Below are 16,561 nucleotides of genomic sequence, written 5' to 3'. Positions count from 1 at the left end.
ATGTTGTTATAATGTCTTAAAAGGCAATGTTCCACTGACAAGTGCGCAGAAGTCAAGATTAAAGCGTTACAAGAACACGCTCCGCTATCTCGTAGACAATACAAAATCATTGGATAAAAAGAAGAAACATTTAGCCGTACAACAAGGAGGATTCTTACCTGCATTACTTGCACCTATTGTAGGAAGTGTGTTATCCAGTATTTTGTTTAAACAATAAACATCATGGAACATAGCAAGAAGATGGTTTTAGTGCCACCAGAAATGCTTCAACGAATGCATGCATCATCATCCCGTGCGAGTGAAAATCGAGAATCTAATCTTGATCGTGAAATGCAATCCATATTGAATACATCGTATCCAAGTGATGAAGAAAAATGGAATCAGTACAATAGAATATTACAGAAATATCTTTATGTGATACGTAAACAAGAAGAACCAATACCACTTACAATTACATCAATGAAACCTGATGGTGACGTCCCGAATGTTGACGATAGCACGAAACAAGAAATTTTAGCCGCAATACCACAAATGTATCGTAAGAAAGCCGAACTACTATTCCGTCGTTTAAAACAAGATGACGCAATTACGTGGGATCATAAAGGAACAGTGTACATCAACGACAATAAACTACATGGATCCAATATTGTAGACTTAATGTGCGATGTGACTCGACCGAGGAAACATTCTAATCCTCAAGGCTGGGAATTGTTTTGCAACTACCTTGCATCGTCAAACACACCTCAAGAATTGATTGGTAATCCACGGAGATTAAACTATATTGTCAAGCATAATAGTACAACAGCATCTGAAGGATCTGCACCACCAAAACCGGCACCTGAATTATTTTCTTCCGGAGAAGAAGAAGAAGAAGAAGAAGATGATGATGATGTTTTAGAAGTCCGACCAAAAAGAAAACGTATCATTCCACAATGGTCAACGTACAAACCATGAACAAAAAGTTGAAATCCATTTATTACAATCCAGCACACCCTGCATCATTTTCTACTGCAAAGAAATTATGGCAAGCCACAGGAAAATCTATACCTCTAGCCAAAATAAAACTTTGGTTAAACAAACAACCTACCTACACGTTACATCGTCCTGTACGTCGTCGTTTCCGTAGAGATTTTTATCTTGTCAACAATATTGATGATCAATGGGAATGTGATTTAAATGATTTACAATCACTTCAAAACTATAATGACAATTACCGCTATATTCTTACAGTGATTGATGTGTTTAGTCGGTACGGGTGGGCTGTACCACTAAAATCAAAAAGTGCCGAGGATATAGTGAATGCATTTGAAATGATTTTCCAGGACAGGAAACCAATTGTACTACGTAGTGATCAAGGAACTGAATTTACCAACAAGACAGTACAAAAGTTTTTCAGGAAACACAACGTGCAACATGTTACAACAAAGGATCCAGATATTAAAGCCAGCATCGCAGAAAGATTTAATCAGACATTGAAACATCGTATGTGGAAATACTTTACCAAATATCAAACATACAATTACATCAAAGTATTGCCTTTACTTGTAAAAGCATACAATGAAAGTCGGCATTCCAGTATTAAAATGGCACCTGCAAACGTTTCTCAGGACAATTTACTGGAGGTGTGGCATAACTTATACGACAAAAAGCTACAACGTTCAAAACAAGATACGGATTTATCTGTTGGTGATACTGTTCGTATAAGTAAAACAAAACGTATCTTTGACAAGGGTTACCTCGAGAACTGGACTTGGGAAATATTCAGAGTAAAAGCCATTGTACCAAGAAACCCACCAGTGTATCGACTAGAGGATTTAAATCATCAACTTATCGATGGTGTTTTCTACAGAGAAGAATTACAACCAGTGCCGCTCCCTTCGACGTTCCTCATCGATAAAATATTACGTACAAGAACAAAAGGTCGCAGAAAGGAGTATCTCGTCCAGTGGAAAAGATATCCTTCCTCATTCAATTCGTGGATCCCTGCAATTTCATTGAAGAAGAAGAAGAATGGAACCTGATCAAGATTTTTACGTTACACTTCCCAGTAATAGTTCCATGGATTATTTTCCAGAAAATACATTGACTTCATATATTACGAAATTACAACGACGTGTAGAGTTTCGCCAGAAATGGGATGTGGCAATTGTAGAGATTCATTATCCACATTCTTTGCTGAACATTAACAGTGAAAACAATAAAATATATTACAAATCATCAAGTAGTAATGATCAAGAACCGTGGAAGGTTGTAACGATCCCTGTACGCTATTATAACAATATACGGGATCTTATTCATGCAATTAATATACATCATACGAACATGGAATATTAGAAGTCTTTATAGGGCAGGCGCGTTAAAATCTGTAACGAGTGAGTTAGAGAAATACAGGATGGACTTAGTAGGAGTTCAGGAAGTTAGGTGCGAAGGAAATGGATCTGAGAATTCCGGAAATTTCACGTTCTTTTACGGGGAAGGAAATAAAAATCACCAGTTAGGAACAGGGTTTTTCGTTCACAAACGAATATTACCAGCAATTAAACGGGTTGAATTTGTTACTGACAGACTTTCTTTTATTACTCTTAAGGGACGGTGGTGTGATAATATTGTTTTAAATGTACATGCTCCAACTGAAGATAAGGGTGACGATATAAAAGATAGTTTTTACGAAGAAGTGGAACGGATATTTGACCAACTCCCGCGATACCATATGAAGATTCTATTAGGGGATTTCAATTCGAAGGTAGGACGAGAGGATATTTTCAAACCGATTATAGGGAACGAAAGTTTGCATAAGGAAAGCAATGACAACGGTGTTAGACTCGTGAACTTTGCAACATTCCAAAACCTAATCGTGAAGAGTACAAAATTCCCACATCGCGACGTTCATAAATACACTTGGACATCACCAGACGGAAAAACACATAATCAAATTGATCACGTTTTAGTAGATAGAAGAAGACAATCTAGCATAATTGACGTCCGGTCGTTTAGAGGGGCTGATTGTGACACTGATCACTACCTGGTAGCAGCGATAATACGGGAGAGATTATCGTTGAATAAAGGTAACACTCAAGGTCCGAAAACGGAGAGATTTAATTTAAAGAAATTAGAAGAGAGCCAGGTAAGAGAGGAATACCAGATTGAAGTTTCGAATAGATTCTCGGTTTTAGAAGACTCGGAGTGCACTAGTGTTGAGGATACTTTGATTGAAATTAGAGATAGCATTAAAAGTTCAGCAGAAGAAGAATTGGGACACGCGGAAATACGTAGGAACAAACCATGGTACGACCAAGAATGCATTAAACTAGTAGAGAAGAGAAAACAGGCAAAATTACGGTGGCTACAAAATCCGAATGAAATAACTACACAAAATTTCGCAGATATCAGGCGGGAAACTTCCAAAACTTTTAGAACAAAGAAACGGGATTTTTTGAAAGCTAAAATTAAGGAACTTGAAGATAATAGTAAAAATAAAAATATTCGGGACATGTATAAAGGGATCAGCGAATTTAAGAAAGGCTATCAACCTCGTGCTTATATATTAAAGAATTCTGACGGAACAGTTCTCACTGATACGGATAGCCTCTTAAATAGATGGAAAGATTTCTTTGACGATTTGCTGAACACGCAGCCAAAAACTAATGTGCGTGGAGAAAAGGAGATACACACCGCAGAACCGTATATTCCAGAACCCAATCGAATAGAAGTGGAAGCCGCTATAAAGAAATTAAAGAAACACAAATCTCCGGGTGTAGATGAAATTCCGGCTGAGTTAATTTTAGCTGGAGGCGAAAAATTGTGGAACAAGATACACAAACTCATTCTCCTTATCTGGAACAAGGAAGAATTGCCACAAGAGTGGAAAGAGTCAATCATTGTTCCAATTCACAAGAAAGGCGACAAAACTGACTGTAATAATTATCGAGGCATTTCTCTTCTGTCAACATCCTATAAAATCCTTTCAAATATTCTGTTAGCAAGATTGACCCCATACGCAGATGAAATTATTGGAGATTATCAGTGCGGATTTAGACGAAATCGATCAACTATCGACCAAATATTTACCATTCGCCAAATACTCGAAAAGAAGTGGGAATACAATACCCCGGTACATCAACTATTTATTGATTTTAGAAAGGCTTACGACTCGGTTAGGAGAGAAACATTATACAACGTTCTTACAGAGCTTGGAATACCGAGAAAGCTAATTAGATTAATTAAGATATGTTTAAGTGAAACCCAAAGTAAAGTCCGGGTAGGAAAATTTTTGTCCACGAGCTTTCACGTCGAAAATGGCCTGAAACAAGGAGATGCGTTGTCGCCATTATTATTTAACTTTGTGCTGGAATATGCCATAAGGAAAATCAAAGATAGCAACCAGGGCCTAGAGTTGAACGGCATTCACCAGGTTATGGCATATGCTGATGATGTAAATTTAATAGGGGATGATAGGAGAACAGTAGAAATAAATGCAGAGATATTATTAAACGCTTGCAGGGACATGGGTTTAGAAGTAAATGCAGAGAAAACTAAATACATGGAAGTGCGTCGGGACCGTAATACGGCAAATTGTGGAGGCGTTAAAATATTAAATAATACTTTTGATAAAGTGGATACTTTCAAATATTTAGGATCAATATTAACAGACGAAAATTATATTCACGAAGAAATTAAATGTCGACTAAAAGCAGGGAATTCGTGTTACTATTCGGTTCAAAATCTCTTGTCGTCGCGAATTCTGTCGAGGAATTTGAAGCTTAAAATATATAAAACGATAATCATGCCTGTTGTTCTGTATGGTTGCGAAACATGGTCGCTTACTCTGAGGGAAGAACATAGACTGAAAGTATTTGAGAACAGGATCCTGAGAAGAATATTCGGACCCAAGAGGAACGAGAATGGGGAATGGCGGAAGCTTCATAACGATGAACTACATAGTTTATACGGTTTACCCAACATTGTTAGGGTCGTCAAGTCTAGGAGACTTAGGTGGGCAGGTCATGTAGCTAGAATGGAAGAAAGTAGAAACGCTGTCAAAGTCTTGACTGGTAGACCCATAGGAAAACGACCATTAGGAAGACCTAGGCGCAGATGGGAGGATAATATTAAGATGGATCTCGCAGAGATAGGAATACAAAGTAGAAACTGGATCCAATTAGCTAAGGATAGAAGTCAGTGGAGAGCTTTTGTGAACGCGGCACTGAACCTCCGGGTTCCATAGGCCATAGAGTTAGTTAGTTAATATACATCATAAAGAAACCAATTTATTTATATCTCATGACGCAACTAATAATATATGCCTCATAAGACATCCCAAAAAGGAAATCCATACTTCTGTACAAATTTCACCAAGTGTTAGTTTAATGCTTGGATTTGAACCAAAAAGTGATTTAAAAGATATGGAAAAGGGACAATATACACCGGATGTACGATTAGGCTTACCATCACAAATGTACGTCTATTGTGACATTATTGAATCTGTCATTGTTGGAGATACAATGGTACCCTTGCTACGAATTGTCAACATGGATCCTGTGAATCATACTTTTGGAAGTCATGCAGTGCAAATCTTTAATCCTGCACATTATGTTCCGGTGGAAAAAATGAATTTTGAGCAAATACAAATCGATATAAGGGATAGCACAGGTCATCCTATGCCATTCACCTTTGGAACGGTGTGTACAAAACTACATTTCCGTCGTCGTCGTCATGACTGATCCGTATTTGCAATACTACCAAAAACAAGCGTTATCCGGTATCGGCAACGTCTATGTGGGAAGTCCCTATCAAGCAGGACATGGCATTGGAAGTTTCCTTGGTGGCTTATTTCGTTCAGTGTTACCACTTGTGAAGCAAGGAGCTAAAACTGTGGGAAAAGAATTATTAAAATCAGGTGCCAATATGATTAATGACGTTGTGATCTCGAATCAACCGCTGGAAGAATCGTTTCATCAACGGATGCAAGAGGCAAAAACAAATTTACAAGAAAAAGCTAAAAATAAGTTGAAAACTATGCTGGGAAGTGGATATCATAAACGAAAATGGGATGACTGCTCTCAGTTTGAGGTTGACCTTCCAACGATCAACAACACCATCAATCCTACAAAGAGACGTAAATTATCACATAAGAAGAAGAAGAGATCATTGGCATCGTCACCAGATATTTTTGATTAATTCAACGATGGCTTTCTTACATCATCAATCCTGTGAATGTGTAAAAAGTGAATTGGACATTTTTTCAACGTTGCCCACGCAAACCAGTGTTCTGGACAATCGTATTATTGGCTACAAACCAATTAGTTCAATAGCTGAAAATTCACCAATAGAATTTGTAGTGAGTGGTAGCAGTGATGAATACATTGATTTGCCACAAACCTTATTCTACATCCAAGCACAAATTGTGAAACCAGATGGTTCCTCCTTCATCAATACGGATAAAGCAATTGCACCTGTCAATGATTTTCTAAATGCTATGTTTAGTGAAGTACAAATCTACTTGAACAATAAACTGATTTCATTTCCGTCACATAATCATCCATATCGTTCGTACCTGGAAAAACTGCTCAATTATAGTGATGGAGCTAAAAATACACATTTACAAACAGCAATGTGGTATCAAGATACGGCTGGTCATATGAACGCAACCACAAGTGAGAACAAAGGATTTCAACAACGCTATGAACTGACAAAACAAAGTATGAAATTCGATATGATTGGACATCTTCATTGTGACATTTTTAATCAAGATAAATTTTTAATTCATGGAGTGGAATTACGTGTGAAACTTATTCCTGCAAAACCAAACTTTTGTCTCATGGCCGGTGAAAGTGGTGTCAATGGAAAAATCAATATTCTAGATGCATCGTTGCAGGTGAAAAAAGTCAGCATCAGCCCTAGTGTTAAATTGGCACACAATAAAATTTTACAATCTACACCGGCAAAGTATCCTCTGACAAGGGTTCAAATGAAATCATTTACCATCCCGAAGGATATACAATCCAAAACTATTGATAACCTGTTTATGGGAACATTGCCAAATCGTATTATTGTAGGATTTACATCGAATGAAGCATCCAGTGGAACTATTACCACCAATCCATTTGAATTTCAACATCTAAACATTAATTTCTTTACATTGTACGTGGATGGAAAAGCTGTACCTTCAAAACCATTGCAACCCAACTTTGAAGAAAATCTCTACATTTCATCGTACCACACATTGTTCTCAGGCTCTGGCATACATTTTACCAATACCGGAAATACAATTTCAAGAGCCGACTACAAGAATGGATATACACTGTTTGTATTTGACCTAACTCCCGATTCTTCTGCTGGAGATTGTCACTATTGGAATTTACAACGACATGGCGCCATCCGATTGGAAGTTCATTTCCAAGAGAAATTAGCAGCACCTGCAAACTGTATTGTGTATGGAGAGTTTTCCTCACTCCTAGAGATCGACCACCAGCGCAACATTATCCTGGACTTTTAAATTACAAGGTACGTATACGTTATGTATCATTTCCATTCACGATGTTGAATACATTACAATTAGCTAGTGCTTTACACGGTAGTCCATTATTCAGAAATCATTTTACCGGGGTATTTGCAAGCGATGAGTTACCCTCACGGATTTCTCTTCCTCTGGCAATGATTGTAAATACAGATCCATCCACAAAACTAGGAAGTCATTGGATTGCAATTTATATTGATCATCGCGGTGTTGGAGAATATTTTGACAGCTATGGCCTTCCTCCTTATGTACCACAACATGTTGCATTCTTAAAACTTCATTGTATGTACTATAAATATAATAATAGCCAAATGCAAAGTCTTGGTTCATCCGTATGTGGCTATTATGCTTATTTTTATTTGTGCTGTAAAGCCCAAGGAAAATCTCTGCGTGAAATTCAATATTTGTTCACAACAGTACCCACGGTTAATGATCGTAGACTGCTGCAATATACCTTCCAGGTAATTTTATCATATTTATCATTGTAAGTGTATTTGTTTAATCATCATCTATTTCTATACTAATCATCTTTTTCCTCGTTCTTTTTTACAGAATTCACAATACGAAGCTTTGCAAACGGGTGCTATGCTGCAAAACATGGAAACAAATCATCGCAATCAAGAAGAGGAGGCGGTCTAATGAAGAAACCCAGCTCAATATACAAACATTGTCAATAAGAAAGAAAAAGAAGAAACCAGAAAAATGAATAAAATACAATTTATACTTATTTATGTGTTTTTATTGTCCATTCCATATACAACGTTATCAGATTCTCCTAAAGAACTGTGCGATATAAGACGAGAACCCTGGACAAAGTTTCCACCTAATTCCTAGAGAACATTGACCAGGGACCTCGTCGCGCATCAAAACCAAATCATTGATCACGTGACCGTACTACACCCGAAGGGTACTACCAAATTGAAAGGAGATACCGTCCATACCTTATCAAATAGGATACATTGAGTCAGTAACCGAACACGTGGTTGTACTTAAAAATTTGAAAATAGGACCACCGAAACATATTGAGGTCCTGTACTATGCTTCAATTGGACAATTTCAGTGGACCCCCATTGCCAAAATTTAAGAAGGGTGCAACAATATACCCATGTCTTATGATAGGATATGGACCCCTTGTAATTATAGGATCTCATCAAAGGGGATAAAATGGACCAAAAAAAAACAAACACGTGGTACAACGTTTATATTTTGGCAATTTTTGTACCCCTAAAAGGGAACGATGTAGACCATCCAAATTTATCATGATACATATTGAGGACCTGTACTATAATACCAAATGTTTAAATTGGGCAATTTCCAAAATTTAAGGGGTGGGCCAAGGTACCCCTCCCGGGGTGCACCAATGTACCTATGTCTTATGATAGATAATGAACCCCTATACATGACCATATAATCATATAAGGTAATAGAACCTCATCAAAGGGGGATAAAATGTACCAAATACCAAACACGTGGTTGTACTAAAATTTTGGCAATTTTGTACCCCTAAAAGGGAACGAGGTGGACCACCCAAATTTATAGTGATCTATATTAGTGTTCTATACTATAATACCAAATGTTTAAATTGGGCAATTTCCAAAATTAAAGGGGTGGGCCAAGGTGCCCCTACCGGGGGTGCACAAATGTACCTATGTCTTATGATAGGTAATGGACCCCTATACATGACCATATAATCATATAAGGTAATAGGACCTCATCCAAGGAGATAAATTAGGTCGAAAACCAAACACGTGGTACAACGTATTGCTTACGTTTATAGTTTTGGCAATTTTGTACCCCTAGAAGGGAACGAGGTGGACCACCCAAATTTATCATGATACATATTAGGGTCCGGTACTATAATACCCAATGTTGAAATTGGGCAATTTCCAAAATTTAAGGGGTGGGCCAAGGTACCCCTCCCAAATTTTTCAAGGGGTGCATTAATATACCCATGTCTTATGAAAGGGAATGGACCCCTGTATACGCCCATATAACTATATAGGGTAATAACACCTCATCCAAGGGGATAAATTAGGTCAAAAACCTCCGAAATTTAAATTTTTGGCAATTTTTTACCCATAAAAGGGAACGACATAGACACCCAATACTGATAGAGGTACATACTATGGTCCTAGGCTACCATACCAAATTTTTAGATTTGGCAATTTCCAAAATTTAAGGGGGGTGGTCCTATGTACCCCTGCCAAAATTTAGGGGGTGGGCCAAGGTACCCCTGCCAAAATTTAGAGGGGGTGGTCCTATGTACCCCTAGGTCATTGACCCCGGGCCAAGGTCATTGACCTTTGACCTATGACGTCACAAAGGTCGGGGTCAAAGTCCAAAGTGAGGCAGAGTGACCCCATTACTACTTCTATGTTTAAACTCTTTTTGTATATTGTTTATTTTAAATTTATCTTATAAATCAAAGCTATTTACAAACTAAATAGAACTATCAATTGAATGACTTAATAATATCTATGTGCTGCTGAACTCCAATTAACCATTTTACCACACTCTTGAACTATAAGTAGAACTAACGCTTTGTTAGAGTACTTTTCATCTACTGTAAGTATCATGTTTTGGTAGTTGTCGGAAAGAGTGTTGACCTTCAATTTTGCTGTAGTTATGATCGTATTGCATACAATAATATCCGTAGTTACATTCAATAATACGTAAAAAAAAAACTTTTAATAATTTTCATAATAGGAAAGTGCTAGAGGGATGCAGGAAAGAGAGGGAAGGGTGAAGGAGGCTATAATCAAACAAGAACGATATGAAAACAGAAAACTCGTACATGAAGACAAATAGTTTTCCAGGAGACCATGGAGGATGGAAGCTTCTCAGTTGCAGCAAGTGAAATGCAAATAATGGAAGAATACTTATTATGATGATGATGATGACGATATGAAATGACGTGAAGTGCCGACATAGTTAACTTTTACTACATTGTGCATACATGTTTTCGAAAATATTTCAAATTCACATTTAAAATGAAATGAAATTTTCCAGTTTACTTTATTGTTTCTCTGTTATGTCGCTTAGCTAAGAGAAAAAGACAATTATTGAAACCAATGTATTAATGTATTAGGTTTTTCTTCTCTTCTATTATTAGATCAACCATCATCAAAGGCACACGCACTATCTATTAAGCCAGAGTAGATTATTCTGCAAAATACAGAAGTGAAATACAGTGAGACCAAACTAAACAAATATATCTTCAATAATTTACCTGAGATTGTGTTGTATGTGCGAATCTGGGGTATTGTGCGAATATTCTTAGCACATTGGTATATATTTTGTACCTTACTTTTCAAGATAGAAGCTTGAAATTTTGTACACATTTAGTAGATCTCTTTTTATTTTTCAGTTAATTTTAAGATATGTGCTTTAACGAAGGGGTTCCAGGGGTGCTCGAAATTAAAAAAAAAAAAATCAAAATTCTCGATTTCTCAAAAAGTTCCCGCTTGAAGGATATAATAGGGAAATGGGAATGCTACCGTCTGAAAGGAAGCTCCATTTTCAAGAGAATGAAGAACAAACCATGATCCTAGGATAAATAGGGATAATTTTGTAGCTGCTTGGCTGTATAACGTAATCGTTATACTCCTTTTAAACAGCCCTTGCATATACAAGGGGACTTCTTAGAATCAGCACGCACCGAGACAAAATTCTTGGAAATTTAAAACTGCAAAGTTTGCTGTCACAAGTGTTTCTATGTGTGTGTGTCGTTGATCGTCCACTTCTCTCTTTGCACAACCTAATTTGGAAGAAGAATTCGTGTTTTTCCCATCTCTATACAAGATGTATTGCGAGGCAAAGGCGAAACACTGGACCATATGCTATAGTTTGCATATTTCATATTAATCCGTAATTATTTATTTCATTCTCTCTTTATGTGTGATCAATATACTCTTAATAACGCAATAATTAATTAATCACTTGCTATCAGAGGAGCAACCACTTAAAAATTAAGTATTCTATAGGAGGTATTTTTGTTATAAAAGTGTATCCATACGCGTACATTATGTGGGAAGAGAGTAGCACTCACACAGGGCGCGAAGAGTGGGATTCTGGCTACTAGAGAGAATTGATAACTTGAACTCGCTTCTTACTTATTATTTTATTTCGTAATTATAATGCATTGTACAGACTAAAATGAGTGTGAATTCTTCATAATGGTGCAAGTAATCACTTCGTTAATTTTATTTATAAATTACGTTAAATCGTGCCTCAAAAGAAAGTACGGCACTAAGAGTAAAAGGATGGAATACAGTATCCTAAGTTGATCAAAACGATGGTGAACCAAAACGTGTGAAAAGTAAAATGAGTTAAACAAAGAGTGGATAAATTTCTCATCTCCATACGTCAGTGTTTACGTTTTTCGGTCAACTAACTTTTGTAATCACAATTATCCGTGCGGGAACTTCGAGCTTCCGTCTTGGATATATACGAAAGGGGCCAAATCAGCTTATCGACAAAAATTATTTGAGTTCTTATAATGCAAGTGTTTGATGATTTAAAATCTCAAATATACGTATCAAATATATATTCAGTGATTTTTAATTATCACTTCAAGTAATCATAATGAAAATATGAAAGTGTGCATGTTTGATAATTATATTTTGTGTTAGAGGATAAGTATTGTGCATGTATATATTTTATTATGTTTACAGCTTCTGCAGTGTTACAAGTTGGTATCTTCCTTCACGGAATATATATCATACACAACCTTCCCCTAACTTCTGACCGTAAGGCTGGGTAACCACTATTGGGAACAATCAGCTGGTTCAGGTGAGGTGAACACAGGTAAATACCACTAACACGGTACGAACTTAATACCAATTGTCTATGGTTCGAATCCCGACTTTCATCATTTTTGTTCTTAGTTGGTTATTGTACTTGTGGATAGATATCATTTAGTCTAAGGGTCTGCTTACTTTCATGAATCAGTACAAACCCGATACCATTAAATCTGTTGTCTCAAATAGTTGCCCACTCCCTCACAAGGACTGCAGGGAAACAAACCCAACATAGTCATAAGTTGTCTTCCCGAATAGGGACATACGGGAATTGAACTCTACTACTACTACTATAATTTATTTAAAAAGCCAACATTTGAAGAGGTTAATGGCTGCTAAGCTTTCTTCTCTCGATTGTGCATAAGATTATCATAGTATTCGTTCTTGACAATGTGTAGTAGCTACATTGTCAACCGCAAGCACTTACGCATCAATGACTTTCTCAAAAATATTATGAATTGTGATTTGTCATAGTAAACATGGAATGAAAGTTTCTGCATTATTAGACGCAGTATCTCGGTGTACAATTACCCGAAAGATCTCCGGTACAATTCTTAAATTTAGAAAAGATTACACAGCATAGCTTATCATAATCTAGTTATAAGCTAATCATATAATTGTCACGCTACTCTACGTTCGTAAAGCGATTATAAAACAAAGAAAATACTTGCTATTGAAATTGATTAATAACGACATTTTAGGAATAAACTACATGTTAACTTCTAACATACTCATCTACTATACTAGTACGAGTTTACTATTTACAAACCTAAATTTGAAAGCTATATTCACACTGCAACCTAACTACTATTAATATAAACCACAATATACAAAACGTTTTACCCTTCGTACTGTTATAACCGATAATGCAAACTGCTTACTAGTTCTATTACTAATTGTAATGATACAGTGAAAATGGTTTGGAAAAGATAATGTCTTAAGAAAAGATGTGTTTTTGAATTTTGCATTGCCATTCAATGAATTGCAAGACCATAATAAGTAATTTCAAGAAACTAAATTCAAATTTCATTTGTACGCAAACATTATATTTATACTTAGTGAGAGAAATTTCAGAAAATGCACTTGTAAGCTAACCAACTGGCAATGTTGCTTGCATAACAGGTTACGTTGTAATTATGTTTTGTAATCTCAATTAAAATAACATTACGATTCGATGTTTATTCATGCAAAGTGGCGCTCATATCGCGAACATGTTTTAATTAATTCATTTTGAGATGACTACTTCAACTGGGCCAAAGGCTCAGTTCTCAGCCTAGGTGATTGACATAAGACTATATTAGTGTTTCTTCATTGTTTAACTTTGCGCGAAACTATTAATTGTGTGTACTGCTGGTAAGAAAAAAGAACATGACGGCAATACTCAAAGAAATACAGGATTATACTTCAATAAGGATTTAGATAAGTGTAGTAGTGTATAGTCAACTGGAGTAGTACACAGTTATGCATTTTGAATCCAATTTTCTTATTTAAATTAAATTCCAAATTCTGCTAAATAGACATTCTTTAACCATCTCACCCTTTTTCTTGACTTTAAACTTAAGCCACTTTATAAGCTTAGGCATTTGCAGATTTTATGTAATACCATTAACAATTTCTACCAGAAATCAGGATTATCTGTTTTAAGTGAAACAATTAAATCTACATCTAATTTTGTTCTTTCCATACTTACAGTATAAGTGAATGTTATTTTGGGATCAATTACACTTTTCAAAGCACTACAGTACATTTACAAAATAATTACCAGTCTCATTTTTTCCCCACGCATCGTAATTATGATCATAATCTGTAAAAGAAATAAAATAATTTATAATTCATTAGAGAAGAAAACATAAGTTACAGGGTGGCGCACGAAATGATCCACCATTTGTTTTTCTTTTTTTTTACTGTTTCAAGGGAACAAGAAATCGCAATGTACACTTTTACAGCAGTAAGAGTACAGGCTGAGAAACAGTTAAAGAAGAAATTGAAACCTAACTCACCCTGCCGCCACTAGAGGGTTAGTTTTCAAGATGGCTGACACTAGCAGACTGACCACACAGCAGCGCCCAACAATCGAGATTTTTTCCATGAATGAAAAATTGTTATTGTTGCTCAAAGAGGTTCTCGAGAGAGGTTTAATACCCGATGGGTTCCTCCAACAAAACCACCCATAGACTGCATGAAAACTTTCAGAGGGAAGGAACAATATTGAAGCCGAAGCGTCCTTGACAGAAGCCTGTGTGTTCACCTGAGAATATTGAAGCTTTCAGAGCTGCAATGCAGAGGAATCCCGGGAAGTCGACAAGAAAGGCAGCAGTGCAACTTGGCATATCAAGACGTTCGGTTCAACGAATTCTGAAGAGTGATCTCCATTTTTCTTCATACAAGATGACCGTTGTGCAAAGACTCACAAATGATCATAAGCTTCAGAGAATAGTGTTCGCGCAATGAAGTGTAAGCAACGAATCCTTCATAAGGTTTGGTTTTCTGACGAGGCGCATTTCCATTTGGACGGAGTGGTCAACAAACAAAATGTGCGTTTTTGGTCAATTAAAATACACGGCTAATTCATGAGAAACAACACCACGCTCTTAGGACTAGAGTGTGTGTTGCAATTTCCAACCATGGACTGATTGGGTCATTCTTTTTCGAAGAAACAGTAAACAGTGAGCGGTACTTGACTATGATCATCAACACGCAGTGGTTCATGCAAGATGGAGCCAAACTGCACACTGCGAATGTTGTCTTGGATTTCTTACACGAAATTTTTCACATGCGCGTTTATTTCTGATCGGTTTTCAGAGCAGTTTCAGGTTAGAGAATCTTAACCACCTCATAGTCCTGATCTTAACCCATGTGATTACTTTCTGTGGGTGTATTTGAGGGAAAAGATTTTTTCGAAACATCCCAACAATTTTGTAGAGCTCATACGATTTTTTGTTGAGGCTTGCAGTGAAATTGGTGAAAACATGTGTCGTCGAGTAGTGAATAACCTCAGTGATCGATTAAATGCTGGTCAGATCAACAATGGCGGCCACATTGAACAAGCTTTGAATTAGAACATTTCTCCAGAGTACACTCTTTCTAGAGACGTGCATTCCTTTCTGTTCCAATTGTGAATAAAGTTTTTATTTAAAAAGAAAATGGTGGAACATTTCGTGCTCCACCCTATATGTAAGCAGTGTGTATGCATCATCGTGGACAAATTTATATTACCATGACTGACTGCAGAGTTTGTCTTCACGATTTGTACGTATATACATTAAGGTGTCCCTTAATTTGGGTAATTTCGTGTTGCGATACGTACACACCTCAAATGTGTTCTATGTGACCATAAACACTCATTAGTGAAATAGCAGCTGTCTTTGAGAACGTTAACCCGTACCTACTTCACGACAAATTCATGGAATGACATTTCCATATTATAATATAATTTAGAATTTCCAACCATGATAACGAAAAAACTAGATGAGACAGAGAAACGAAACTTTGCACGAAGGAACTAGAGAAAGGAGTAAATCTGCCCGTGTACGGATGGACTTCATTGGATGAACGGTGTTGCCAACCCAAGAGAAAGTTGTTTTTGCAAATAGTATGACCAAAATTGGATATCATCATTTTAAGCAACAATGAAAATAAGGACAAATGAGATTGCAAACGGAGATCAGTGTTGCAAACTTTTCCACAAATAACGTGAAACATATGTTGGGGCACACAGGGAGTGGGTACTAACGTTTTGTGTAGCTTAAATGCGATATTGGCAAGAACTATATTCAATTGTACTATAATGTGAAAATGTCATTTCATGGTTGTCGTTGTCGTAGAGAGCTGCTATTTCACTAATGCGTGTTTATGGTCACATAGAATACATTTGGAGGGGTGCGTATTACCCAGACCAACAAGAAATTACCCAAAATAAGGGACACCCTAAAACACACACACACACACACACACACACATACACACACACACACATATATATATATATATATATATATATATATATATATATATACAGAGTGTTGATTAATTCGTGTGTCAATTTCATTTGTCCACTGTGCAAAAGTGGTATGAGGTAAAGCCGTGGAATTTGGTGTAACTTTAGACGAAGGACATAAGTTTTGTTTCGGCATAGAAGCTTGTCACTTGTAGTGAAGGTTGAAGAGATATAGGGTCAAAGATCAAATTTTGATTTTTTCCTTATGGGATTTCAATGTTAAATTCTGAAAGAGCCTGAAAAAAAAAT

At 36.5% G+C, this 16,561-nt stretch overlaps 1 protein-coding gene across 1 annotated transcript in view; it reads right to left on the bottom strand.

Moving 5' to 3' along the window:
• The window catches only part of LOC145683623 (uncharacterized), a gene marked incomplete at its 3' end in the record, with an annotated part of 551,164 nt that overhangs the window by 28,406 nt on the left and 506,197 nt on the right, over positions 1–16,561 (bottom strand). Inside the window, 1 exon segment of the mRNA XM_081754960.1 lies at positions 14,078–14,119. Coding sequence (XP_081611086.1) covers positions 14,078–14,119 — 42 coding nt within the window.

Source organism: Thermobia domestica, chromosome 4 (assembly GCF_964235325.1).
Source record: "Thermobia domestica chromosome 4, izTheDome1.hap1.1, whole genome shotgun sequence".
Taxonomy (NCBI): domain Eukaryota; kingdom Metazoa; phylum Arthropoda; class Insecta; order Zygentoma; family Lepismatidae; genus Thermobia; species Thermobia domestica.
This window is presented reverse-complemented; position numbering and strand designations above follow the sequence as displayed.